Source organism: Fukomys damarensis, unplaced genomic scaffold (genome assembly GCF_012274545.1).
Source record: "Fukomys damarensis isolate Sample0158 unplaced genomic scaffold, DMR_v1.0_HiC HiC_scaffold_23, whole genome shotgun sequence".
In the NCBI taxonomy this organism is placed as follows: Eukaryota; Metazoa; Chordata; class Mammalia; order Rodentia; family Bathyergidae; genus Fukomys; species Fukomys damarensis.
Genome location: NW_022900935.1, coordinates 59,296,549 through 59,322,327, shown reverse-complemented (window position 1 = coordinate 59,322,327; position 25,779 = coordinate 59,296,549). Strand labels below are relative to the sequence as shown.

The following is a 25,779-nucleotide window of genomic DNA, read 5'->3' as shown; positions in this document are numbered from 1 at the left end:
CAGGCAGTCTGGACCTCCAGGCTGCTTCCTCCGGCTGAGGAGGCATCTGTGTTTGGAGGCTGACAGCAAGCTCGTCCCTACCCACAGATAGGTTGCCCAGGAGCCCTCCACATGGCTCAACAAGTTGGGGCACAGCCTTAACAAAGAGCAAACAAACTGAATTGCATACCTCTGGGCAAGAAGTGGAAGACTGGCTCAGGGCCAAGCCAAATCTGAAACCCCACTGCCATGCAGTTGTATTAACAGATCTGCCCTTCGTCCTTTGTCCTTTCCAAACAAGCAGTATGACCCTCACAGGAGTCACAGTCATATCCCCATGCCTCAGAGCCACACCTGCTTTCACTCTGGATATAAAATCCAGGTGAGGGTCAGGGATTTAGCTCAGTGGTTCCACCGCCTGCCTTGCAAGCACAAGGACCCAAGTTCGATCGCCAATACCAAAAAAACAAAACAAAACAAAAAAAACCAAATGAAGACTTCTAGCAAACCTAGACGGGGCCAGAGACACCCCAGGGACAGCCATATGACACCAAAGCAAGGCACACTAGATGTTTCCTCACCTTCAAGTCCATGGGCCCAGGGTAGTGCAGGCATGCCCAGATGAACGTGGTCACCCCCGAAAGGAAGGTCCCTCCCCAGCATGGACAAACCCCAGCAAGTCTGCACAGTCACGGCATCTAGGAAAAGAAGAGAAAATCATGTAAGTTATATTGCAGGACTGGGCAACTAGGATGCAACACAACGGGCCCATGTAAGCCACAGGGTGGGACAGGACCTAACTACCACTGCCCTGCCGCCCTGACCTACAGGAGCGCTCGCCAAGCAGCCAGCTTTGGGTGACTTACACCCTCTGAGGCCAGGACAGCGTTCTGGAGCTACACGCTCTGTCTTTCACCTTTAGCTTTTACGGTTTTCCACATGTCATGTTAACTGTGAGTTTCTGGCAGCCAGAAAAAGCCTTAGCTTATCAGCATTTTTTAAAATTAGGGGTAAGGTTAGCAATAAGGTCACCTAGATCTAGAAGCAACTGGAATACTCAGGCAGTGGCAGGGAAGACAAGAGAGATGCCAGGAGACACGCAGTAGGCACAGCTGCCGTCAGGAACGGATGCGAGCTCCCTCTCCATTTGTTGGGAAAATGTGTGCCACACTGCCAGCACACACAGGCCCACGGGGCCACAAGCCTTTCATGCAAGTAATGGCCGCCCAGCAGGCATCTGGGCAGAGGTCCCCAAGCATGGGCAAAACAGTGTGACTGACAGTGACCAGCCTGACAGAAGTTGGCTAGTTACCTGGAAAATGAAGATTAGCCCAGGAGCTAGGGGTGTGGTTTAGTCGTACAGCTCGTGCTTAGCATGCCCTGAGTTCAATTCCCAGAAACAGCAACAAAAAAATTAGCCAACCTCCCCACCCACCCCACACAAGTCCCGACCTTCACCCTTCCATCCTGACAGCCAGCACAACTTTCCTGGACTCAGATCAGGGCATGTTTGGGTAAAGAGTGCCACGGAGTAATCTGATTTGGTGCCAGGTGACTCCTCTGGGTAAAAGCACTAACCTGCTAACGAGGGCAGTTCTTTCTGGGGCCTGCAGCAGGTCACTCATTAAGAGGACAATCTGAAGCCCAGGAGAAGTGACCCATAAAAGAGCTATCGAGAAACAATCAAAGCAGCAGTGTCCAGAGGGCCAGCCAGGAGACCGAGGTCTGCAGCCACTGATTCCTCTCCAAAATCCCATCTGACTCCCCCAGACAGCACCAGTGCTGATGTCACTGGTTGTGCTGCCAAGTTTCTCCCTGCCCCTGCCTTTCAGCCAGGGCTCGTAAAGCTCAGCCAGCCCCACAGGCTCAGAGACAGTGACGCTAGAAGTGACCTTGCAAGACAGTGACAGTCAGTCTTTGGCAGCCAACTGAAATGGGATCCTGAGAAGCCGGATAGCTTCCCCCAAGGCTGTACTGACTCAGGCTGCCCCGCCCTGATTACAGCTGAGGTCCCCCGATACCCCTTCCCAGCAGGGCCTGGGTGAGGTAGTCACCACACAGGGAAAGGCACCAGGACCCAGATGGGGATTGCGCCTGTTAACTTCTTCCGCCAACACGACAAAAGTGAAGTAACTCCTCAGCCAGCTGGAACTGCAGCAGTGCAGAGGGCAGCCAGGAACATGACATTTTTCTAAGAGTCTCTGTTTTCCCATCATCCCATACAAGGGATTCTGGTGAGAGAGCTATTCTCATCAGTCGGACCTGATACCCCAGAGTCTCCTTAAAGGGCCAGTTCTGCCCACGGCCCACTGTAGATAAAAGCAGAGGCTTCAAAGCCAAATATCCCTGGATGCAAATCCCAGGTCCGCTGCGCACCAAATGCCAAGCAATCTTGGGAAATCATGTATCCCTTCTGAGCCTCTGTTCTTGTTCTTCAACAACTGCTATTTTTCAGGGGCATTATATAAAATAGGCAGGCATGGTAGCACATGCCTGTTATCCCAGCACTCAGTAGACTGAGGTCGGAGGACTGCTGTGAGTTCAAGGTCAGCCTTGGCTACATAGTGAGTTAAAGGCCAGTCTGAACTACCCTGTCTCAAAATAATAATAATAATAACATCATTATTATTATTACTATTATATAAAATAGTACGTGCAGGGGGCCTAGTGCAATATTTACCACATGGTAGGTGCTCAGAAATAACTGCCATTATTATTAGCAAACAAATATGAACCAAATGCCACCTAGGTCAAGAATAAGGGTTCAGAGATAAGGTGAAAGGACAAGAAATAAATAACATAAAACCTAGGGAAAAATGTATTTATTTGCAGAAGAATAGATCATATATAAAGAAAAAAGAAATTCCTAAGGAATTTAGTTAGAAGCTGGGTGTGGTGGCACACGCCTGTAATCCCAGCACTCGGGAGGCTGAGGCAGGAGGATCACTGTGAGTTCGAGACCAGCATGGGCTACATAGTGAGTTCCAGGTCAGTCTCAACTACATAGTGAGACCCTGTCTCAAAACAAACAAACAAACAAAGAATTTACAGTTAGGATACTGAAACGAAAGGCACAACAATGCAGGATAAATTCTATTTTATATACTGCACAGTAATGAAATACTAGAAAATAAAAATTTTAATAATAATACAAAGATAAAATACTCAGGGATGATTTTAATAAGATACATATATGACCTAAAATCAACATATAGAGCTGGGCATGGTAATGCATGCCTGTAATCCCAGCACTCGGGAGGCTGAGGCAGGAGGATCGCCTGGGCTACACAGTGAGTTCCAGGGCAGTCTGAACTATACAGTGAGACCCTGTCTCAAAATAAAATAAAATAAACATGTAGCTTTTCTGTATACCAATAATGAATAAGCTGAGAAAGAACTCAGGAAAACAATTTTATTCACAATATCTTCAAAAATATAAAATTAAGGACCAACCTAACTAAGGAGGTAAAAGATCTCTACAATGAAAACTACAGACCTCTACTAAAGAAAGAAATCAAAGAAAAGACTAGGAAATGGGAAGACCTCCCTCCCATGTTCATGAATTGGCAGAATTAAAATTGTTTAACTTGGTCATATTGACAAAAGCAATCTATAAATTCAACATAATTCCCATCAAAATTCTAACATTCTTCACAGACCTAAAGAAAAAAATCCTAAATTCATGTGGAAACAGAAAAGATCCAAAATAGCCAATGCAATCCTAACAAAAAGAAAAAAGTGGATGCATCACCTTACCAGATTTCAAATCATACTACAAAGTCATAACAAAAACAGCAAGGTACTAGCAAAAGAATTAGACACATAGACCAGTGGAACATAGCGGAGTACACAGAAACCCATAAACTTTTGCCACCTGATTCTAGATAAAAGAGTCAAAAATACATGCTGGAGAAAAAATAGCTTCTGTTAGGATTTAGATCTAAAATGCCTGGGGCTGGGGATTTAGTTCAGTGGTTCTGCTGCCTGCCTTGCAAGTGCAAGGACCCAGGTTCAATCCCTGGTACCCAAAAAATAAATAAATTAATTAATTAATTAAATGCCCACCCCTCCCCATCCAGGTGTAGTAGCTCACACCTATAATCCCAGCACTCAGGAAGACAGAAGTGAGTTCAAGGCCAGCCTATGCTAGAGTGGGACCATCTCAAAAAAGCCAAACAAACAAACAAATACAAGAAAAGGAAATGGCCCCCAAACCTCATGTGTTTGGAAAGTGGGTGGATTATAGGGGTTTTATAGCTGACTTGCTGTTAGGTCTGATCAGAAAAGGCAGGTCACTGTGGGAATGTCCTGGAAAGGTATATCTCCCTTCCCAGCTCCTCCCTTCACTCTGTTTCCTGGCTGTCATGAGGAGAGTAGCTATGGTCTATAGATCCTTCCCCATGTCCTTTCTGGATTGCAGCTGGCGATGAACTAAAACCTGTACAAACTGTGAGCCAAAATAAACCTTTCCTCTTTAACTTATGGGTGTCAGGTACTGTGCACCAGCAACAACAAAGTGACTAAGACAGCCTCTCTCACAAATGGTTCTGGGAAAATTGGATATCTGTAAGTAGAAGACTGAAACCAGATTCCTATCTCTTACCCCACACCAAAATCAACTCAAAATGGATCAAAGACATAGGTGTAAGACTCAAAAAAAAAAAAAACTCAATACTTTGAAACTGCTAGAAGAAAAAACACGGAAAATACTTGAAGTCACAGGCACAAAGATATCCTGAAATAGGACTCCAATAGCACAGGAAAAAAATAACAATCAACAAATGAGACTACTCAAATTTAAAATTTTCTGCACATTTAAAATTTTCATATGAGAAATAACTCATATAGTGATGAGGCAGCCTACAGAATGAGAGAAAAATCTTTGCCAGTTGCTCTCCCAACAAAGGAATAATAATCTATAATATGTAAGGAACTGAAAGAAAACTAACACCAAAAAGTCAAATAGCCCAATCAAGAGATGGGCAAATGAATTAAACAGACACTTCTCAAAGAAGTACATGTGGCCAACAAGAATATGAAAATTTGTTCAAACATTTGAGCCAGTAGGGAGATGCAAATCATTGAGATTCCATCTCACTCCAGGCAGGATGGCTGTCATTAAGAAGACAGAAAACAGGCCGGGGATTTAGCTCAGCGGTTCGGTGGCCTGCCTTGCAAGTGCAAGGGCACTAGTTCAATCCCCGGTACCAAAAAAAAAAAAAAAAAAAAAAAAAAAGAAGAAGACAGAAAACAAGCTTGGTATGGAGGAGAGAGTAAGGAAGGAGGATCGCAAATTTAAGCCCAGTTTGACTAAGCAAGCAACTTAATGAGAACTTGTCTCAAAATTAAAACATAAAGACCTGGTGATGTAGCTCACCGTGAAAGCCCTTGATCCCCAATACAAAAAAAAAAAGAGCAGAAAAAAATAAATGCTGGCAAGGATGCAAAGGAGAAAAGGAACTCTTCTACACTGCTGGTGGGAGTGTGAATTAGTACAGCCTTTACGGAAATCACTATGGAAGTTCCTCAAAAATTAAAAACAGTTACCATCTAATCTAGCTATACCACCCCTTGGTATACAACTAAAAGGAATTAAAGACAGACTACTACACGGATGCCTTCCTACCCATGTTTACTGCAGCATAATTCACAATAGTCAAGAGATGAAACTAGGCAGTGTCCACCAACAGATGAGTGGATAAAGGAAATCATCACGTAAAGCAAAATAAGCAAAACTTAGACGAACATCAAACTAGACATAGTGGTGTAGCTCTGTAATTCCAGCGCTCTGGGAGGCTGAGGCAGAGGACTGCAAATTCTAGCCCAGCAGGTGCAACTTAGCAACTTAGTGAGACTCTATCTCAAAATAAAAAATATTTCAAAGGGCTGGGACCTGAGTTCAATCCCCAGTACCATTCAAAAAAAAAAAAAGGAAAGAAATAAGTTTTACTCTTCAAAAGATGTCATAAAGGGCCGGGGATTTAGCTCAGTGGTTCCACCACCTGCCCTGTAAGCGCAAGGACCTGAGTTCGATCCCCAGTACCAAAAAACAAAACAAAAGATGTCATAAAGTAAAACAGCAGATGGAGACTAGGAGAAAATATGTGCAATAGAATATTTTGATTAGAAAAAGTAGTATAACTCAATATTAAGATCAACAACCCAATTTTTTTTTTAAATGTTGCTGGGGATTGAATCCACGGCCTTATGTGCTGTACCACTGAGCCACACCCCCAGCCCCAATAGTACAATTATAGAGCTGGCAAAGATTTGAAAAGATATTTCACAAATCAAGATATACAAATACCAATATGGCTGGGCATGGTAGCAAGTGCCTGTAATCCCAAATTCAAGAGGCTGAGGCAGAAGGACTGTGAATCCAAGGACAGCCTGGGCAATTTACGACCTTGTCTTAAAATCAGAAATGAAAACAGACTAGGGATGTAGGCCAGTGCAAAGGCCCTGGGTTCAATCCCCAGTAACTAACACACACACACAAACACACACACACACACACACACACACACACACGAACACATGCTTGCACACGTGCATGTCAATATGAAAAGATGATCAACATCATTATTGAGCTAGGAAATGCATAAATCACAATAAGCTAGGAAATGCATAAATCACAATAAGAGTAGGTAACACTAGCACGTGCCTTTAATCCCAGCTGCTGAGGATGAGGCAAAAGGATTGCAAATTTGAGGCCAAATTGGGCAATTTAGGAAGGCCTTGTATCAAAAGAATAAAAAAGAATGGGGTTGTAGCTCAGCACTTCCTTGGTTCAAACCTGAGTACATCAAAAACAAACAAACAAAACAAAAACAATAAGATACCAACACACATCCAATAGAATGACTAAAATAAAAAAGATATAATACCTATGTTAGTGAGGATTTGAATGCAGGAACTGCGGTGAGAATTTAACATGATACCCGTGACAAACACTTTGGAAACCCGTATGACAGCTCCTTACAAAGCTAAGTGCTTTACACATTTCGTGTAACCCAGCAATGAACTCTTTGTTATTACTTTTATGTAACATTTATATTATATGCAAACGCTACTAGTTGTGTCATTAAAAAACAGCCCCAAACCACAAACAGTCCAAACATCCCCTCAGGATTTCACGCTTTGGCCACGGCCACCGTCAATTCTGAGCACACTCTGTGTTGAGTTTCCCCTTGGCAAGGGGCAGCAGAGGCACCAACCAACCAACTGACCTAATCATGGACAAGGCCAATGCCTGGGGAAAGAATGTAAGCCCAGAGTGTCAGCAGCCCCAGGGAGAAACAATGGATCAGGCCAGCAGTTCCAAGAAAAAGCCCCTGGCTATTGTAAACTGCAAAAATAGGGTGAGGTGAGGTTTTACTCTGAAACTGACTCCTGTCATACAGCGAGCTAGAACTGGAGAAGAAATCTAGTGCAATACCTGCCATATCTGAGAGTTCAATCAGCCATGTGGGGAAGGGGTTAAATGTTTCAAACTGAGATACAGAACAACTTCATGTTAGGGTTGCCAGGGTTAACCCTATCACAGTGACTGGGTAAAAGACAGCCAGCCCTAAGAGATAATCGTAGAGAGGGTGTGGGCACACCCCCTGAGAAATTTAAACTCAGGCAGGGAAAGACGTGGAGGCCTGCCCTCTGGAGCGAAGCCAGGCCAGGCATGTTGGGCTTTCAGAAGCAGATGGATCTAAATGTGCTGGCATTAAGTCCAGGGGACTGCTTGAACCTCTACTCCACAGACCAGTAAGTAGTCTGATTGCTTTCTCCATCTACCAAAATGAGCAAAGTCATGCCTTGGCTAGGATGGGTGCCACAGGCTAGAATGTATAGACAGAGAAGCCTGGCGAGGGGGTGCACCTCACAAACCCACAGGCCATAAACCTAGGTGGAGAAAACCAGGACTGGCTGGATTCTAAGACTGCAGATCCCAGGAAGAAATCACTCATTCAAAACTACACAGGATTTTTGTTTTGTTTTGTTTTTGAGTCTTGCTGTGTAAAACAGGGTGACCTTGAATTCACCATGTAGTGCTGCCTACCTCAGCCTCCTGAGTGCTGGGATTACAGGCATGTGCCATGATGCCTGGCTAGAGGAATTTTAAGTTATTTTTTTCCCCATTGGTTTTGGAGGATTTGGAAATTTTTTTCCTTTTAATTTTTTTTTTGTGGGGGTATCAGGGATTGAACTCAGGTCCTTGCGCTTGCGAGGCAGGCAGCGGAATCACTGAGCTAAATCCCTGGCCCAAATTTTTATTTTTCTCATTGTTTCTTTTGATTTTTCTGTTTTCTTTTTCTTTGTTCTTTGCTATAACTTTTATGTAATTTTTTTTGTAATTCTTTTGTTTTGTTTGTGTGTGTTTGTGTGTGGTTTGCTTTCTGTTTTTTGGTTTTTTTGGTACAGAGGATTGAACTCAGAACCTTGCACTTTCGTGGCAGGTGCTGTGCCACTGAGCTAAATCCCCTGCCCAGCGTTTATGTAATTCTATTCATTCTTTTTACTCCTTAGTAGGATCATTTCTCTCACTTTTGTTACTTCCTTCTCATTTCAGTTTGCTTAATTTTTCAAATTTTACTTTTTTAATTCTCCTGTTCATCTATCTCCTCTATCTTTACCAGTATAACCATTAAGCTTTATTAATCTTCAGATAGTTAACTTCATGCTATTACCATTGAATTCTTTCCTACTGTTAAGAGAAGTGTAGTTGTTGCATGTAGTAGATATTTACTGTATGTCAATATTTGGTTTGTCTCAGTGTTTATAATTACAGATCTCTTTCCTATGGTTAAGGGTGGTACATTATTGGTTCATGCAGTATTTCAAAATCCAGTTTGTTTTTGACACTATTACTGTTGCTGATTTTGTTGCTATTGCCAGAGTGGCACGGTTGTTGCTATTAATTGGTTTTTCTCTATATGCCAATATCTGGGTTGCCTTTGTGTTATTAACAACAGTGTACAGTCCATTCCCAGAAAACGAGGTGCTGGGCCAATTACACACATTCTCCCCTCCCAAATTAATTGAGGTGGTTAGAGCATGGGATAGAAGAAAATGCCTACAGTTAGCCACGTCCAGAATTTATTACTGAAAAGCAGGCACTAACTAAAGAAGTCTCCATTCTAGCAACAAACCTTTACACTATCATCAGGCCATAAACCTCAGCATGGGCACAAACACACATATACACACACACACATACACACACACACACACACACATACACACACACGAAACACAAGAAGACAAGACAAAAAAAATACCTCCAACTCTCCCAATGTTGACTCATGAGACATTGTAAGGAAGTCAAAAGCCACACAGTTGAATTATTCAAAATGATAAAAAAAGGAGAAAAAAAGCAGATCAATATGCTCAGCAAGCAGATATAACTAAACAGATAATGGACTTAATAAACAAAATAATCAGCAAGTTTACAGAAGATACTAACAAAAAGCTAAGCTCCAGAAAATGATTTAAAAAATGAATGACCAGTTTAGCAAAGTATGACTTCATGAAAAGGTACCAAACAGAAATACAGGAGAGGACTGAGGATGTAGCTCAACAGCACAGCACCTGCCTGGCAAACACGAGTCTCAGTACCAAAAAAAAAGACTTCGAGGAGAACTTCAGGAATGATCAAATGCCAATACTCTTCAAACTCTTTGTTTTTTTGTTTGTTTGTTTGTTTTTTGGTACTGGGGATCAAACTCAGAACCTTGCACTTGCCAGGCAGGCACAGCGCCTCTGAGTGACATCCCTGGCCCCTCAAATTCTTCAATGAAATTGAAAGAGAAAGAGTACCCCCAAAGTTAATCCTGGAAGCTAGCATTACCCTGATTCAAAACCAGAGATGGACCCAATCAAAAAAGAGAACTACAAAAAAAAAAAGAGAGAGAGAGAGGCCAATGTCTTTAATAAACATAGATGTAAAAACCCTTAACAAAACACTAGCAAATAAAATACATGTATATAATGACTAATTAGGCTTCATCCCAAGGATATTAGGAAGTTCAACATACCCAAATTAAAAAATGTAATACAACACGTAAACAGAAATTTAGACAAAAATCACCTGATCATCTCAACAGATGCAGAAAACCTTTGACAAAATCCAACATCCATTCATGATTTTTTAAAAAATAGGCATTGAAGGACCTCATCTCAATCTGATAAACCTACTGCCAACATCATAGTAAATGAGGAAAAGCTGAAAGCTTGCCCTTTGAAACAAAAACCAAGACATGGAAGTTTACTATCAGCACTCCTGTTCAATATAGTACTCAAAACATTAGCTAGACCAGCTAGACAACAAGGAAAGAAAAAGGATATGTTATAGGAAAGGAAGAAATTAAATTATCATTACATAGAAGACCCAAAAATTTCTACCAAAAGACTCCTAGAATAACCAAATTCAGTAATGTAGCAAGATACAAAATCAAAACATAAAAATCCATAGTTCTCCTGTACACCAATAACGGACTCACCAAGAAAGAAATTATAAAAACAATACCATTCATAATAGCATCAAGAAAAATTAAAAACTTGGGACTTAACCAAGTAAGTGAAAGACCTCTAAAATGAAACTACAGCATTCCTCACAGAACTAAAGAAAACAATTCTGAAATTCATATAGAACCATCCTGGGCAATAAAAGCAAAGCGGAAAGCATCACAACCCCTGACTTCAAATTATACTACAAAGCTATAGTGATAAAAATAGCATGCTACTGGCACAAAAGCAGACACTGTATCACTGGAACAGAATAGAGGATGCAGAAACAACCCCAGGCACATTCAGCCATCTGATCTTTGACAAAGGGACCAAAAACATGGTGGACAAAAGATAGCGTCCTTAACAAATGGTGCTGACACAGAAGACTGAATCTAGTATATATCTCTCACCATACACTAAATTACATAAAATCAAAATGATCCAAGGTTTAAATATTAAAACAGAAATCTAGCCGGGCGTGGTGGTGCACGCCTGTAATCCCAGCACTCGGGAGGCTGAGGCAGGAGGATCGCTGTGAATTCGAGATCAGCCGGGGCTACACAGTGAGCTCCAAGTCAGTCTTAACTACCCCTTAGCGAGACCCTATCTCAAAAAAATAAAAATAAAAATAAAACAGAAACCTGCTGGAAGATGAAATAGGTAAAGATTCTTGACACGGGGTATGCAAGAACTTTCTGAACAGAAACCCAACTGCACAAGAAATAATATCAAGAATCAACAGGGGCCAGGGATTTAGCTCAATGACACCATGCTTGCCTCACAAGCACAAGGTCCTGAGTTCAATCCCTGGTACCAAAAAATTTTTAAAATGAATCAACTAATGGGGTATCAGGCTGGACATGGTGGCACAGGCCTATACTCCCAGCACTTGGGAGGTGAAGGCAGAAGGATGGACATAAATTCTAGGCCAGCCTAGGATACACAGGGAGTTCAAGGGTAGCCTGAAATATATGGTGAGACTTTGTCTCAAAAAAAAATTAAAATTAAAAAAAAAAAAAAACAGGGCCAGGGATTTAGCTCAGTGCTTTTGCCACCTGCCTTGCAACTGTAAGGTCCCAAATTGAATCCCCAGTACCAAAAAAACAAAACAAAGGGGATATCAAATTTAAAGGGTTTTGCACAGCAAAAGAAATAACCAACAAAGTGAAGAAACAACCTACAGAATAGGAAAAAAATTTTTCCAGCTATTCCTCAGAGAACTAAAGCCTAGTTTATATAAAGAACTAAAAAAAATTAGACCTGCAAAACAAGAGTCAATCAAAAAATGGGCAAATGAAATGTATATACACTTCTCAGAAGTACAAATGGCCAATAAATCCATGAAAAAATATTTAACGTCTCTGGCTATTAGGGAAATGTAAATTAAACCAACACAGATTCCATCTTACTCCAGAAAGCAGGGCTATAATAATAACAAATGCTGGTGAAGCTGCAGGGAAAATGGAACACTGTTAGTGGGAATGTCAACTAGTACCACCACGACGGAAATCAGTACAGAGATTCTGCAAAAAAACTAAAACTAGAAATTTCATCTGACCTAGCCATTCCCCTTCTTCTAAGTATCTTCCCGAAAGAGACAAAGACATCATGTTACAGGGATACATGCGTACCCATGTTTCCAGCAGCACAGCTCGTAATAGCTAAATCTTGGAAGCAGCCTAATGTCCACCAACAGATGAATGGATAAAGAAAATGTGGTATTTACATCCAACGGAGCACTACTCTGCCATAAAGAAGTCATCTGTAGGAAAACTGAGGCACCTTGATACCACAGTGTTAAGTGAAATAAACCAGACCTTCGAGCTTAAATATCATGTAACCTCCCTTACATGAGAAACCTAAAGTATAAATAATTTTTTTAAAAAAAATGAAAGGTAAAGAATAGGAAGCAGGGAGGTAGATCTTTTGCAAATGGGAAGGCAATCTAGAGATGGGGGATGGAGAGAAAGAATTGAGATATATTCGCTAAGATGAATGTAAACATGTACTGCAAACATGTACTACTACCACTAATTTAAAAAGAGAAGCATGGGCCGGTCGTGGTGGCGCACGCCTGTAATCCCAGCACTCGGGAGGCTGAGGCAGGAGGATCGCTGTGATTTGGAGACCAGCCTGGGCTACACAGTGAGTTCCAGGTCAGTGTCAACTACATAGTGAGACGGTATCTCAAAAAAAAAAAAAAAAGAGAGAGAGAGAGAAGCATGATAAAGAAAACATTTATCAAGTACCTATTATCTGTAACATTATGCTAGGTACCATGATTGGACTTGAAGTATCTCCCAAAGGCCCGTGTGTTAAAGGCTTGGCCACCAGCCTGTGGTACCACTGGGAGGTGCCGGAACCTTAATGAGGTGAGGCCTAGGGGGAGAAAGTGAGGCGACTTGGGTGTGGCCTTCGTGGGGATATGGAACTCTGGCCCTATCTCCTCTCTCTCTCTCTCTCTCTCTCTCTCTCTCTCTGTTTCTCAGCTGCTATGAGATGAATGATCTCCTCAATATTATGTTCTTCTGCCACTGATATACTGTGTGGCCATGAGTCTAAAACTATGTAGCCAAGCAACCACGGACTGAAACCTCTGAAACTGTGAGACAAAATAAACCTTTCCACCTTTTAAATCCATTACCTAAAGAATTTGTTGTAGCAATAGAAAGCTGACTAACACCCTGGACAACTGCTATGCTTAATAAAGAAGTAAAAGGAATGGTTCTGTTTGCAAAGTAGAAGATAGATGCTCTTCCCCATGGGGATTTACAATACAGCCAGTGTGGGACTCTTATGAAAAAAAGATAACTACAACTCAGATTGGCACTGGAATGCTAAGCAGGAATTACAAACAGCAGGTGCTGTAGGTGTGCTGGGGGGGCGGGGGGGAGCTACAGGGCCAGGGAAGAAATGAGGCAGAACTGAGCCTACAAGGGAGATGAGGGAGAGCAATCCAAGTAAAAACTACAAGTCCCAGTAAAGGCACCAAGGAAGAAAGGCACGTAGCCTTTTTGAAAGATGGTGATCTGATCTGATCTGATCTGTTTGGTGCAAACAAGGTAAAAGGAAAAACAGAACACTCAGTGGCTGACACAAAAAGGCCCTGAAGTTTGCTGACTAGGTCCTAATATTTTTAAGATCAGGACTGGCTCAAAGAGAGAAGGGAAAGAAATTACAGGCAGGCAGAAGAGTGAGACAAAAATTATAATAACCCTGGTTTCTGGCTAGACAAAGGTGGCAATAGGAGTCATGAGAAAGAGGCAGGTGGAGACCCTAGGCTCCATCTGAGGGTGAGGCGGGGAGTTGGCTGTCCTTCAATGCCCTTCCAACACACTCTGCACTACAGTTCACACACTAACCTTGCCCAGCTCTTGGAAACACAATTTGGTGGATTTGTATTCAGTTGAATAGCTGTGCCCACACTAAATGACATATCAGTGCTAAACCGAAGGGAGGTTTTTAACAGCCAACCACAGGGTGCTATCCTTGGGGGCATTCTAGTCAATATTTTTATCAATGACTTGGGTGAGAAGACAGACGGTATGCTAATCAAACTCCTTGCTAGCATAAACCTGGTCAGGAGATCAAAGGCAAGATCCCAGCAGATCTCCGCAGGCTAAAATGTTGAAATGAGAGCCAAAGCTAATAGGGTCAATTTAAGAGAAAAATACTGGGCCCTCAGCCCACAGTCAAGAACTACTGTACAAAATTACCATAAATGGCTTAGTTGAATGCAATTTCTCTCTCTTTTCTCCTTTTTATGTTTTCTTTTTGGTAGCAGGGATCAAACTCAGGACCTTGCGCTTGCCAGGCAGGCATGGTGCCACTGAGCTAAATCCCCAGCCCCTCAATGCAACTTCTCTATAAGTAAGCATGGCCACACAGAACACAGTCACACTTAGGCCGAACTAACAGACAAGAGGGAGAAGCCTTGTTTCTGTACCTCTCAAAATATACCTGGAATGTTTTGTCTGCTTCTGCACCACATTTTTCTGAAACTGAAAGGCTTCCACGGAGCAACAACCATGCTGCAGAAACTATGGCATGGGAAATGGGAAGAACTGAACACACTTAGCCAGCACCATGAAAGCACACATGGGAGAGAACAGGACTCTAAAGGCGTAACGGCTACTAAGGGTAAGAAGGGACTGGCTTGTTGTGGCTGAAGCAGGAGAAATGCAAGTTCAAGCCAGGCCTACGCAATTTAGCATCTGAAAAAATAAAATAAACAAAAAAATCAGCCAGGCAGGGTGGCACACACCTGTAATCCTAGCACTTGGGAGACTGAGGCAGGGCTGTGAGTTTGAGCCCAGCCTGGGCTACACAGTGAGTTCAAGGCCCATCTGAGCTACATAGTGAGACTTGGTCTCAAAATATAAATTAATTAATCTAATTAAACTAAATTTTCAAAATAAAGCCAAAAATAAAAAGGGCTAGAGATGTTGCTCAGTGTGAAGACCCAGGGTCCAATATACAATGTCACGAAAAGAAAAGGAAGAGGGCCGGGGATTTGGCTCAGTGGTTCTGCTGCCTGCCTGACAAGCACAAGGTCCTGAGTTCAATCTGTGGTACCAAAAAGAAAGAAAAGGAAGAGGAGGAAGGAGAAGGAAGTGGAAGGGAAGAGGAGAAGGGAGGAGAAGAAAAGGAAGGAAGAAGGGCCAGTCTCCCTAAAACAGGGATTAAAGGGACTAAAACCAGCGGGAGGAGGTTTACAAGATGCAGATTAGGACTACATATGAGCAATATTTTTCTACATAATGAGAACTGTTTAAAAATGGAATACTAATGGGATAATTAATAGTGTGAAATAGGAAGAAAAGGGCTAAAGGTGTAGGGAAAGTGGGAAGGGTAGGGGAAAGGGAATAAGGGAAATGAAAAAATGCAAATAAAGTGTTTGTAAATGGGGAGGGGAGGAGGGGGTGAAGGGAGCAGGAACAAGGGGAAAAAATGAGAACCAAGACCTGTCATGTGAAGGTACAGGATCCCAGTAATGAATGTAACTGTATGTACTAGAATGTACCGATAAACTCAATAAAATAAATTGAATAAAATAAAATGTAAAACTCAATAAAATAAAATGTAACTAGAATGTACCGATAAACTCAATAAAAAGAAAAAAAAATGGAATAGGCTTCCCTGTGAGGCAGTAAGTTCCCTTTCATTGCAGAGAATCAAGCAGAGGTTGAGAGATTAGACAGATAATACACTAGGTAGAGGACAGGGAAGAGATAACTCTATATCGTCTCTTCTAACCCTGAGAGACTATAAGAGCAAGAAACACAGTAGCTTCTCCATATGAAAAAATGCCTGAAGCTGGTGTGGTAGTGCACATCTGTAATCTCAGATGCCGAGGCAGGAGGACTGTTGCGAGTTCGAGACCAGTGTGAGCTACACAGCAATACCCTGTCTCAAAAACAAACAGCTCATATCCACTCATAAAAGACACTTAAATTATATTACCCTAAGAAGACAAAACTGGAAAACATTTACCACTTGACTTCCAGGCCGATAAAGCTACAATAATTAAGTCAGTATGGTAGTGAATGGTATTTGAGAGTCCAGAAATAGATCTAGACATATGGACAATCGATTTTTGAGAAAAGTATAAAGACAGATCAGCGGAGAAAAGAAAAGCTTTTAAACAAATGGTGCCAGAACAATGGAATATTCAGATGAAGAAAAAAAAAAAGTTGCCACGCATGGGGGTGCACACCTGTAATCCCAGCACTTGGGAGGCAGAGGCAGGAGGATTGCTTTGAGTTCAAGGCCATCTTGAACTATATAGTGAGACTGTGCCTAATATTAAAACTTAAGAAAAATTTGGAAATATATCTCAAGTTATACACACACACACACAAAGTCCCCCGAAAAAATGTGTACACATTTCAGCAGTTTACCTTACTAATAAATGTCTGGAAGCAAACGGCCACTACTTTGAGAATCTCTAGTAATTGTAAAGGCCAAAGGTAACTTGTATTAATCTCATGATATATTGATAAATTTAGTATTACAGTTTTTTACGAGTGTTTCTTTTCCTGATGTATACATTTTTTGGCAATCTCTCCTGTGCTCGCGCTCTTCCCCTCCCTTCTCTCTCTCCCCCTCCCTCCCTTCCTTTTCCTCCCTCTCTCCCTCCCTCTTTCCCTCTCCCTCCCTCTCTCTCCCTCTTTCCTCTCCCCCCCATGTGTGTGTGTCTGTGTGTGTCTGTGTATACACACCCACAAAAATACACAAATGGGTTGTAGCCCTTTAAAATTTTACAAGATACAGGATAAAAATGTCTATGACCTTGGGTTCCATTTCTTAAACTCACCTGGGCGTGGTGACCCAGGCTACAATCCCTGCACTCTGCAAAGCTGAGGCAGTGAAAATCACAAGTTGAAGCCTAGGCTGGGCAACTTAGGAACTTAACAAGACTCTTCCTCAAAATAAAAAATTTAAAAAGGGCTGGAGATGTAGCTCAGTGTGAAGGCCCTGCATTCAATCCCCAGTATCACCAGAAAACAAAAAAAAAAAAACACGGCAACTTCTTACTTCCTGGTGTGTGTGTGTGTGTGTGTATATATATATTTTTTTTTTTCAAAAGAATGAAACCGGGACTCAAAATAGTATTTATTCACTCATATTTATAGAGGCATTATCATTCACAATTGCTAAAAACCCAATGCTTACTAACAGATACAATGGATAAACAAAATGTAGTGCATCCCTACAATGGAATATAATTCTCTTTTAGAAAGGAAGGAAATTTTCACATGTGCTGCAACATGGGTCAGTCTTGAAGACGTTATGCTAAGTAAGATAAGCCAGTCATAAGGGCACAGATCCTGTACAGTGCCTCCTATGTGGGGTTTCTAAAATATTCAAAATCACAGTGACAGAAAGTTGAACGGTAGGGGCCAAGGGATGAGGAGCAAGGGGAAATGGGGACATAGTGCTTAACAAGAACAGAGTTTCAGTTTGGAGAATGAGAAAGTTCTAGAGGTGGATGGCGGCAATAATGCAAAGTGATAACACACTCTTAACTCTACCGAACTGGTAAAAATGGTAAGCTTTATGCTACAGATATTTTACCACACACACACAAACTCAGAGACCGCTGGTCCTGGTTTTGAAATAGTTCTGCCTGTTACCCAGCAACAGCCTCCCCTCAGGTACTCTGTCAGCCTGAGGATGGGTTATGTGCTTGCAGTCCACTTTGCAGTCTCCCCCTGGCACGTGTCTTTCCAGTGTGTTTTCCAGGAGTTTTCTGTTTCCCTAGTATCACAAATATCTTTTTCAGGAGGATCCTGAAATTATGAAAAGCTGGATAGTTAACACTGACATTTCTGGTTTCCCAAATGCCACTCTGAGCCCTTCAAGTTCCTCTTCCCTTGGGCACCCTCGATCACAACTACTTCTGGCCTCTGGAACTAACAAATTCCAAAGCAATCAGTGTGAGATTTGCTGGCCCTAGGCGGCCATCTGGGTTGGGTTGAAATCTGGCCCTTACCCTACTTGCTGGCCATGTGACCATAGTGTTTACTACTATCTCAGCAGCTACAATCAAAGTGATTATTATACAAACCCTGATCACCAAACCACACATTCTGGCTGGCGGGTCTTTTGGGAAGAAAAACATTCTGGTTTCACCAGCCAGACTAACCTTTAGTTCACCTGTGCTGCTACAAACAACCCAGGTCTGCTGGGTTTTTAAAATTTCATTTTATTAATAAGAGTTTTCAGGATATAATGTTTACATTCACCTTAAACAGTATTTTTAAGGGAGCCAATCTTTTTAGCAACATTGAAAGCAACTCGACACAATAACAGATGAAAACAGACACACTTGTACACCAGAAATGGCCTTGGAGGATCTGGATCTTGCCAGCTTGCACAGCTAGGTAAGAGCTCATACCTGACTCACCAGGTTGGGTTAAATAAAGCCTTGGGTGTAGGTAACATTTTATTACTGCCCCCCCATATAGAATCTGTTTCTGGGGCCCAATTTAGGAAAAAAGTTACAGAGAGGAACCAGAGGATTGTGACCTTCATTGCTCATTAATTCTACAGGAGTTAAGATTTCCAAAAAGCTAATTCTCCACACTAAGAGCTAGCACTGCCTAGCAACTTCTCAAAATAGAAATGTGAAGTGCTTTCTGTTTTCTTCCATGTCACTGCCCAGTCCGGTCTCTCCTGGTCTAATCTTCTGAAGTCCAAAACAGCAGGCATGGTGGGGGGAGGGAGGCAGGGGGTTCAAGGGCAGTTAACTCTCAAATATTTGGAGGCTAGTTCTCAAGCCGATTCTTCCCTGGTTAATACACTACTCCCTGGTATCCACCAGCTTCCTGTGTGCAGCTCTGACAAGGAACCGGTGAGCAAGGAAGCTAGAGTTCACCGGAGAGCTGAAATAAGATGACAGTGTTTGTAGCTTTTATCTAAACATTCTATCTCCTGCACCAGGGTAATGAGAGTCTATGCTCTGATCTTTACAATGATTTTTCAAACTTCTTATTAAATTACTTTGCGTGCATGTGGAACTAGGGACCGAACATGGTAGGCAAGTACTCTACCACTGAGCTACATCCCCAGCTCCCCCCCAACCTCATTAGTGGGGACTGAACCCAGGACCTTCACATTGTTACATCCCCAGCCCTTTTTTATTTTTTTTCTTTTGAGATGGGGGTCTCATTAAATTGCTAAGTTGCCCAGGCTGGGCTCAAACTTTTGATCCTCCTGCTGTGACAAGCCCCTCACAGCTCCATCCACAGGATGGAGAACACAGACAGTAGCTGGTATCATAGATGTATACCATCATGCCCAGCTTGAATTACCTCTTTAGGATACTAAGATCAGCTCTTCTTTTGCCAAGGGTATCATACAAAGACACCACAGTGGTGTTTGTTCTTCCTTCAGTGGTTCTCAATTTTTTTTCTGCCTCCATGCTGTTCTTGCACCCAACACATTCCCATTAATGACATCTCTGACACTATGATTGCCAAAAACCAAGGACAAGGGTCACTTTGTTCCTGACTGGAAAATCACGAAATAATTTATGACCCAAAATATAGCGAGACCACAGTGAATATTAATATAAGCAATCAGCCAGGGGTGGTGCCTGCAATCCCAGCTACTCAGGTGGCTGAGGCAGGAAGATCACAAGTTCTGGGCCAGCCTAGGCAACTCAGTGACACCCTAAATACAAAATTTTTTAAACATCTGGGAATGTGGCTCAATGTCAGAACTTGCCTAGCATGTGTGAGGCCCAAGAGGAAGGAAGGGAGGAAGGAATCAGTGGTGAACTACCTGGTAGTTATTTAAAATTAATAAATGAAAATAATGCATTAAGGACCTAGTGAGTGCTCAACACCATGCTGGAGATCCTACCTATACCCATACCTATACCATCCCATACATCTCATTTAATGCTTACAACCACCCTGAGAGGTAGAATTTAATTTTCTCAGATCACACAGAGAAACAACTGGCTCTAGTGAGTGAAGAACTCAAGACTCTAGAGTTTTTGACTGTAGTCTGGTTCTAGGTGGCCCCGGCTCTGTCCCTTTGCCTCTCCAGCTAGTTTTCACATCTGTAAAATGAAAACATTAAGGCTCCTCCCTCCCCACTTTTACTATATCTGTCCATTCCACGGTAACACTTTTCATCTTTCAAGGGAGGCCAGGCATGGTGGCGCACACTATGGGCCCTGCACTTAGGAGGCTGAGGCAGGAGGATTGCTGAGTTCAAGGCCAGCCTGGGCTACATAGTGAATTCAAGGTCAGTCTGAATTACACAGCAAGAACCTGTCTCAAAAAACCTAATACACACACACACACACACACACACACACACACACACACATGCACACTTAGGGAATAATTTAACTGTCACTAAAGCTAGGCAGCTTGGATAAAGCAGAGGAAAATAGCATTCCATCCAATGTACAAAACCACGAACCAAAAGGAAAGCAACTGTGTTCAATTCCCTTCTCTTTTTCCTCAAGAGCCATAGAAAAACTCAGGTAAGGGTGGAATGGAGCAGCACGTGACCAAATCAATGCACTCGCCAAAGTGCAGCCCATGGTTGGTTACACACCAGTGAAAGGAGAGCAAGATTTTACTCAAGTCTGGCACTGGGCACGGGGCAGGGGCTCACACCGTAGTAAGCAAGGGACTGTGAGAACTGGGACTTAGGGTGTGCGGTGGAGGAACGAGGACTTAGAGCAGAAATTGCTTTATAGGATGGCAAATATGGTGATCCTATGGTTGCTTCTGAGGAGTCTAAAAACGATTCTGAAAAAGGAAAAAGAAGAAAAAAAAGCAAGAAAAAAAACACACGCGTCAGACTGCAATTATCACAGCTCAAGCTATAACGAGCCACTCTCAACTCTATCCACAGGGGACAGAAGAGGCGGTCAGCAGGATAGCACTCCGCAGCGTAGCAGCACACGCTGGGAAGACAGGGTCTTTATTTGGGCCGAGGATGGGGACTCCCATACGACTATAAATACTCATGGCATCAGCGTCGAGAGCCTCTGGCTCAGGGCCCCGCCACGGCAAAGTTAGGGCAGGAATTCTTTGTTGGGAAGACGCTTTATTTCTGATGAGGGACCCCCCCAAGGGGGCAAGCCAGGTCCGAAGGCGAGAGTCGGAGGGTGTAGGGGAAGGAAACGGCCAAGAGCTAGAAGCAACAGCCAGGCCCTTGACTCCCCTAAAGAAGGGGTCCGCTGAGTCCATTCTCTGGGTGCAGACCCCAGCCTCGCCTCACCTTAGCCAAGAATCCAGAGGACGCGGAAGGCCGAGCCCCATGCCCCCGTGTTCCCCACTTTCGAAACACGGGCCTTCTCGTACTTACCCAGGCCCCGGGGCGCGTCTTCCTTGCGCGCATCCTCTCCCCTCCCTGCCCCCTCCTCACTTCAGGTCCCCTCCTCCAGCGGCTGCAGCCATGTCTGTTACTGGCAAATTTCAAAGAGGATTGCCTCTCTTCGCGGACAACAGAGGCTCGGGCCAACAAGCTAAAGTTCCGGGCACAGATTGGTCGAAATCCGAGACAAACGGGAATCTCCGGCTTCTGATTGGTTGCGTGGCGCTCCAGGTTGTAGCTTTAACCGCCTTTCTGGGAGCCTGGCGGAATTAGGTGTCAAGTGATACCCGCGGGAACTCTCGCAGCCACTGATCCTTGGACGAAATGCTCGGGCTCTTTTTTTCTCCTAAGGCCCTGACCAGAGACGGGGTCAAGGCTGTCGCTCTGATTTGTTTTCCTTTGGCATTATCTTAAAGAGATGTCCTCTTTTTTTTGCTTTCTTTCTTTTTTAAAAAAATAAGCCCTTGCAGAGCGCCACGTCTTTACTACTTTTTTCTAAGCCCTTTCCTTGTTGCCGGGAACAAATGCCTAGAGACCACTTGCTCAGAGACCTTAGAAGTCTCTCAGGACTAATACCGCATGCAAACCAAAGCTGGAGAATCTAAGGCAATATTGCAATTTCCTCGTGCTTGCCGAAGTCTGAAGGGAAAAACAAGTTTTAAAAAATTGTTTCTAGATAATTAGAGAAACCTCTCTTGGGAAACCTCCTGAGAAACCTCTCTTGGGAAAACAAAGCAAGCCTGTGTCCCTGTTTGCTTCTGTTTTCCCAGAGATCTAAGTCTGGAAGACTTGTTTTTAAAAAATAAAATCTGTTTATAAAATCAGAAAAGGGCCATGGCTGGCCCTGGGAAGTAAGAGCCCCTTCCCCCTATTAACGTATTTAATCATGTAATTAAAATTCCTCTTTTCCAACCAGAAAGAAACCATCGTGTATTTAATCTAGTTCAACTGTTGTCTACGCCCATAGAATCATGTCACTTTCCTGCATATAACAAGCCTTCAGTTTATCTTTGCAAACAGATGTAAATCTCTCCCCCAGATCTTCAGAACTCTTTATAAGGTCACTTAGACTTACATTTCCAGGCATAACTCCTCACAAGCCAAACTGCTACATCTACATAGATTAACCACGGTCCTTTAAACACATCAGAGACCTTCTCACCTCAACTCCGTTGTCCAGTGGTTATGTGTGCTTTGAAAGTTCTTACTGAACAATCAGAGCAACATTCAAATACATGCCTATCCTAGAGGTCTTCTCTAAATACTACCTTCACAAACACTTTTCCCAACTGACTCGTTGACTCTCTGTATATAGGGCTGTGCCTCCTCCTTTGAGTCTCCATTGCCTCCTTCACAAATACGCTTTTAACTGCATCATGGTTTGTGAAGACCTCAGGTTCCCTGAAACCAGCTGGCTCATTCTGAAAAATTCCACAGAGCCTTTCTTGGTCCATTAAATGGACCTTGTATCCATTAAATGTTTGTTGGACTGAACTAGTCAATTGCCTACCTAGTCTTAGGTCTTTCCACTTCATGCCATAAGAGCTGCACGGTACCTTTGGGAAATTAACAAATATTGGACAGTCATCTTGCCCTTGCCATGCTCCACTTTGTACCTAGGCTCCCCTAGCCATGCTTGCTTTTCTGCTCCTTTGTACTTTATATCATTCAACATACTTGAACTGAGTGCCAACCATTTCAAGGATCTTCTTATACCTCCTGACCTGTCTGCCCTCTTAGCTAAAATTTTGCTGAAAAACTAAACCAAAATACTAAAGCCAGAAGGTGTCAATGAACCCACTCTAAAGGCACCATGACTAGCCTTTTTGAGGTTCTGAAGGCCCTTTAACCATGTCTAGCAACACCAATGGCTATAAAATCTTTCACTTTGGGCAGGAGAGTGTTGTTTTATTTTGTGAGACAAGGTCCCACTATGTAGTTCAGCATGGCACTGAACTCACTATGCAGCCCAGGCTAGCCTCAAACTCATGGCAATCCTCCTACCTCAGCTTCCCAAGTGCTGGGATTACAGGCATGTGCCACCATGCCGGCCCATTTTTCTGAAGCCACCTGTCTCCTTCTTCCAAGATGACACAAGTGAGATCAAGTAAAGATTTCTCATCTATTTCATATACATTGGACCCTTGACTTACAAACTCAATTCTTTTAAGTGGGATGGTTGTACCTCAAGTTGGTCAATTGAAGGCTCAGGCTCCTCTACACAACTTTCAAAGTCTCTCTCCTGAATACAGCTGCCTATATACAGGGTACTTAGAGAGACACTGACCCAAGATTTCTCAGTTAACCCTACACAGAAAAAGATGCTGTAATGTTCCTTCCAAAACTCTTTTAAGGGTTAAACCTGTATCTAAGACTGTCTGGAAGCACAAGCAGCCAGCATTTGGGTCATAACTCAAGACTTTGGTGGTAAGTTAAAACTAAAATTCTGGTCATCGCCAAGTTGTTCATATGTCAGGCTGCTCGTAACTCAAGGGTCCACTGTAAATCTCTTTCCCCCTCAACAGTTCGGCAAAAAAGAGCTCTGTACTTCTTTCCCTATCTGTGTTCTTAGTACCTTCCCCTCTAATCTGACATGCAAATTCCCATCCTGCAGTCTTAGCTGGTGGTATTTATCCCCTAGCCTCAAATACCCTCCTGACTTCCTTGTTTCTGGGTTTGGTTTTAAGACCAGGTGGACGTTTCCCTGTTCTGTTTTTTTCATAATTCCCTGCAGAATCACTTCACCTTCCACATTGTTGGTTACCTTCGACAGGAAAAATACTAACATTGCGGGAGTGTGCACCATCTCTTTCCCTCCTCCCACCTGCCGAGGAGGATTCTCTTGGTTCCTTTGAGGCTCCTGCAAGCTACCATAAATGAAAGTCAGGACTGAGCGCAGCCAAGCCTTCGGGGATTTGACTTACCTTGGACAGGATGCAGTTATCAGCAGATGAGAAAAGGAAAGTGTGAAGAGAAGAGCCAGGACTGTCCAGAGCAGGAAACAGTCGGAGGAGGCCTGGAGGGAAAAGAAGGCTTTAGGGTGGAGAGTGAGAATTGCTTTGGCTGATTAGGTGAAATACTTTTCACCTGTTACTCTGCTGCTATAAAACAATTGGAAAAGCTAACAGGTAAAGACAGAATACCCTTAGCAGACAGGAGGAGGGAAAGAGAAGTGATGTATAGAACTTAAGAAAGTTTTTGGTGGTTGGATATGGTGGCACACACCTGTAGTCCCAGCACTCTGGGAGGCTGAGGCAGGAGGATCACAAGTTTGAGTCCAGTCCGGGCAATGCACCAATTTAGTGAGAGCAACCTGGGCTTTGTGCTAAGGTGGTAGCAGCATGGTTGTCAAGAAGTTGATGTGTCCAACAGCTATGGGCAGGTAGAACAGGCAAAATCTAACAGAGGACTAGACATAAAGCTTAGGGAGAAATAAGGAAAAAAATCATATATCATCTCAGTTATAATAACAGAAACCACCTCCATCCTGCTCCAAGGTACCTGAGAAAAGCTAACTTACAGTAAAATACTGGACAATTGGGATGCAGTGGCACATGTGTAATCCCAGCTACTTGGGAGGCTGAGGCAGGAAGATCACCTAAGCCCATGAATTTGAGGTGAGCCTGGGTAACATAGACCCCAGGCTCAAAAATAACTGGGAAAATGCATTATCTGGGGAATATTCTGGTTTATAAGACTTTGTCTAGATGGAGATCTGAGAAGTGAGTCAGAAAGTGTGAGTGATTCAAGCCTGATTCAGGCCTTTGGACAAGCAGTGACTCTTAGAACTACCTGCAGCCTGAAACAAGCTCCTCCTCCTGCAGCATTCGTCCACCTTGCTCCATCTTTTCTAGCTAGTCGTTTGTTTAAAGGTGACAGGAGCACTTGGTATTGATTAAAGGTCTCTGGACTAAAAAAAAATTTTAACTCCACTAAGCTCAACAGCACAAGCACAATCCAAGTCCCTTGCCAGAAATAACAGGATCAGGAGGCACATGCTGCAAATGGCTGATACATTATCTATTGTTGCAGCCAGAGTTTCAGATACTTCCAGTCTCTTTGAAAGGATGGAACAAAAGATCAAGGGTTGGGAGCAGTTGATACAAGAGGGAAGCAAATATAAGGAATTTAGATGGGGGATTTATTTTAATAAGCAAAGAATGTTAAAATGAAAAGAACACAGGAATACAATTTCCCACCTATGCAGTAAGATAAAATAATAAAACTTAGCTGGGCATAGGTATATGCCTGCAATTCCTGGGCTCTGAGAGGCTGAAGCAGGAGGATCACAAATTTCAGGCTTGCCTTGGCGTCTTAGAGACTTAGCAAGATCCTGTCTCAAAAAAGCTTAAAGAGCCCGGGATGTGGCTCAGTGCAAAGATCCTGGGTTCAATCCCCAGTACAAAGAACACACACACACACACACACACACACAATGCAGAGGCCTTGGTGAAA

At 42.9% G+C, this 25,779-nt stretch overlaps 1 protein-coding gene across 2 annotated transcripts in view; it reads right to left on the bottom strand.

The window, feature by feature from the left end:
• Tmem94 (transmembrane protein 94) overlaps positions 1-21,615 on the bottom strand; it is a 44,837-nt gene extending 23,222 nt beyond the window's left edge. The window contains exons 1-2 of one of the 2 annotated variants that reach the window (XM_010630795.3): positions 21,316-21,615; positions 561-677 (exon numbers count right to left, since the gene is read on the bottom strand). In XM_010630795.3, coding sequence (XP_010629097.1) covers positions 561-572 — 12 coding nt within the window. In that variant the 5' untranslated portion in view covers positions 573-677; positions 21,316-21,615. Of the gene's footprint in view, positions 1-560; positions 678-1,557; positions 1,657-21,315 lie in introns of those variants that run through there. The other variant, XM_010630796.3, reaches the window with a different exon arrangement.
• Between the last annotated feature and the right edge of the window lie 4,164 nt (positions 21,616-25,779).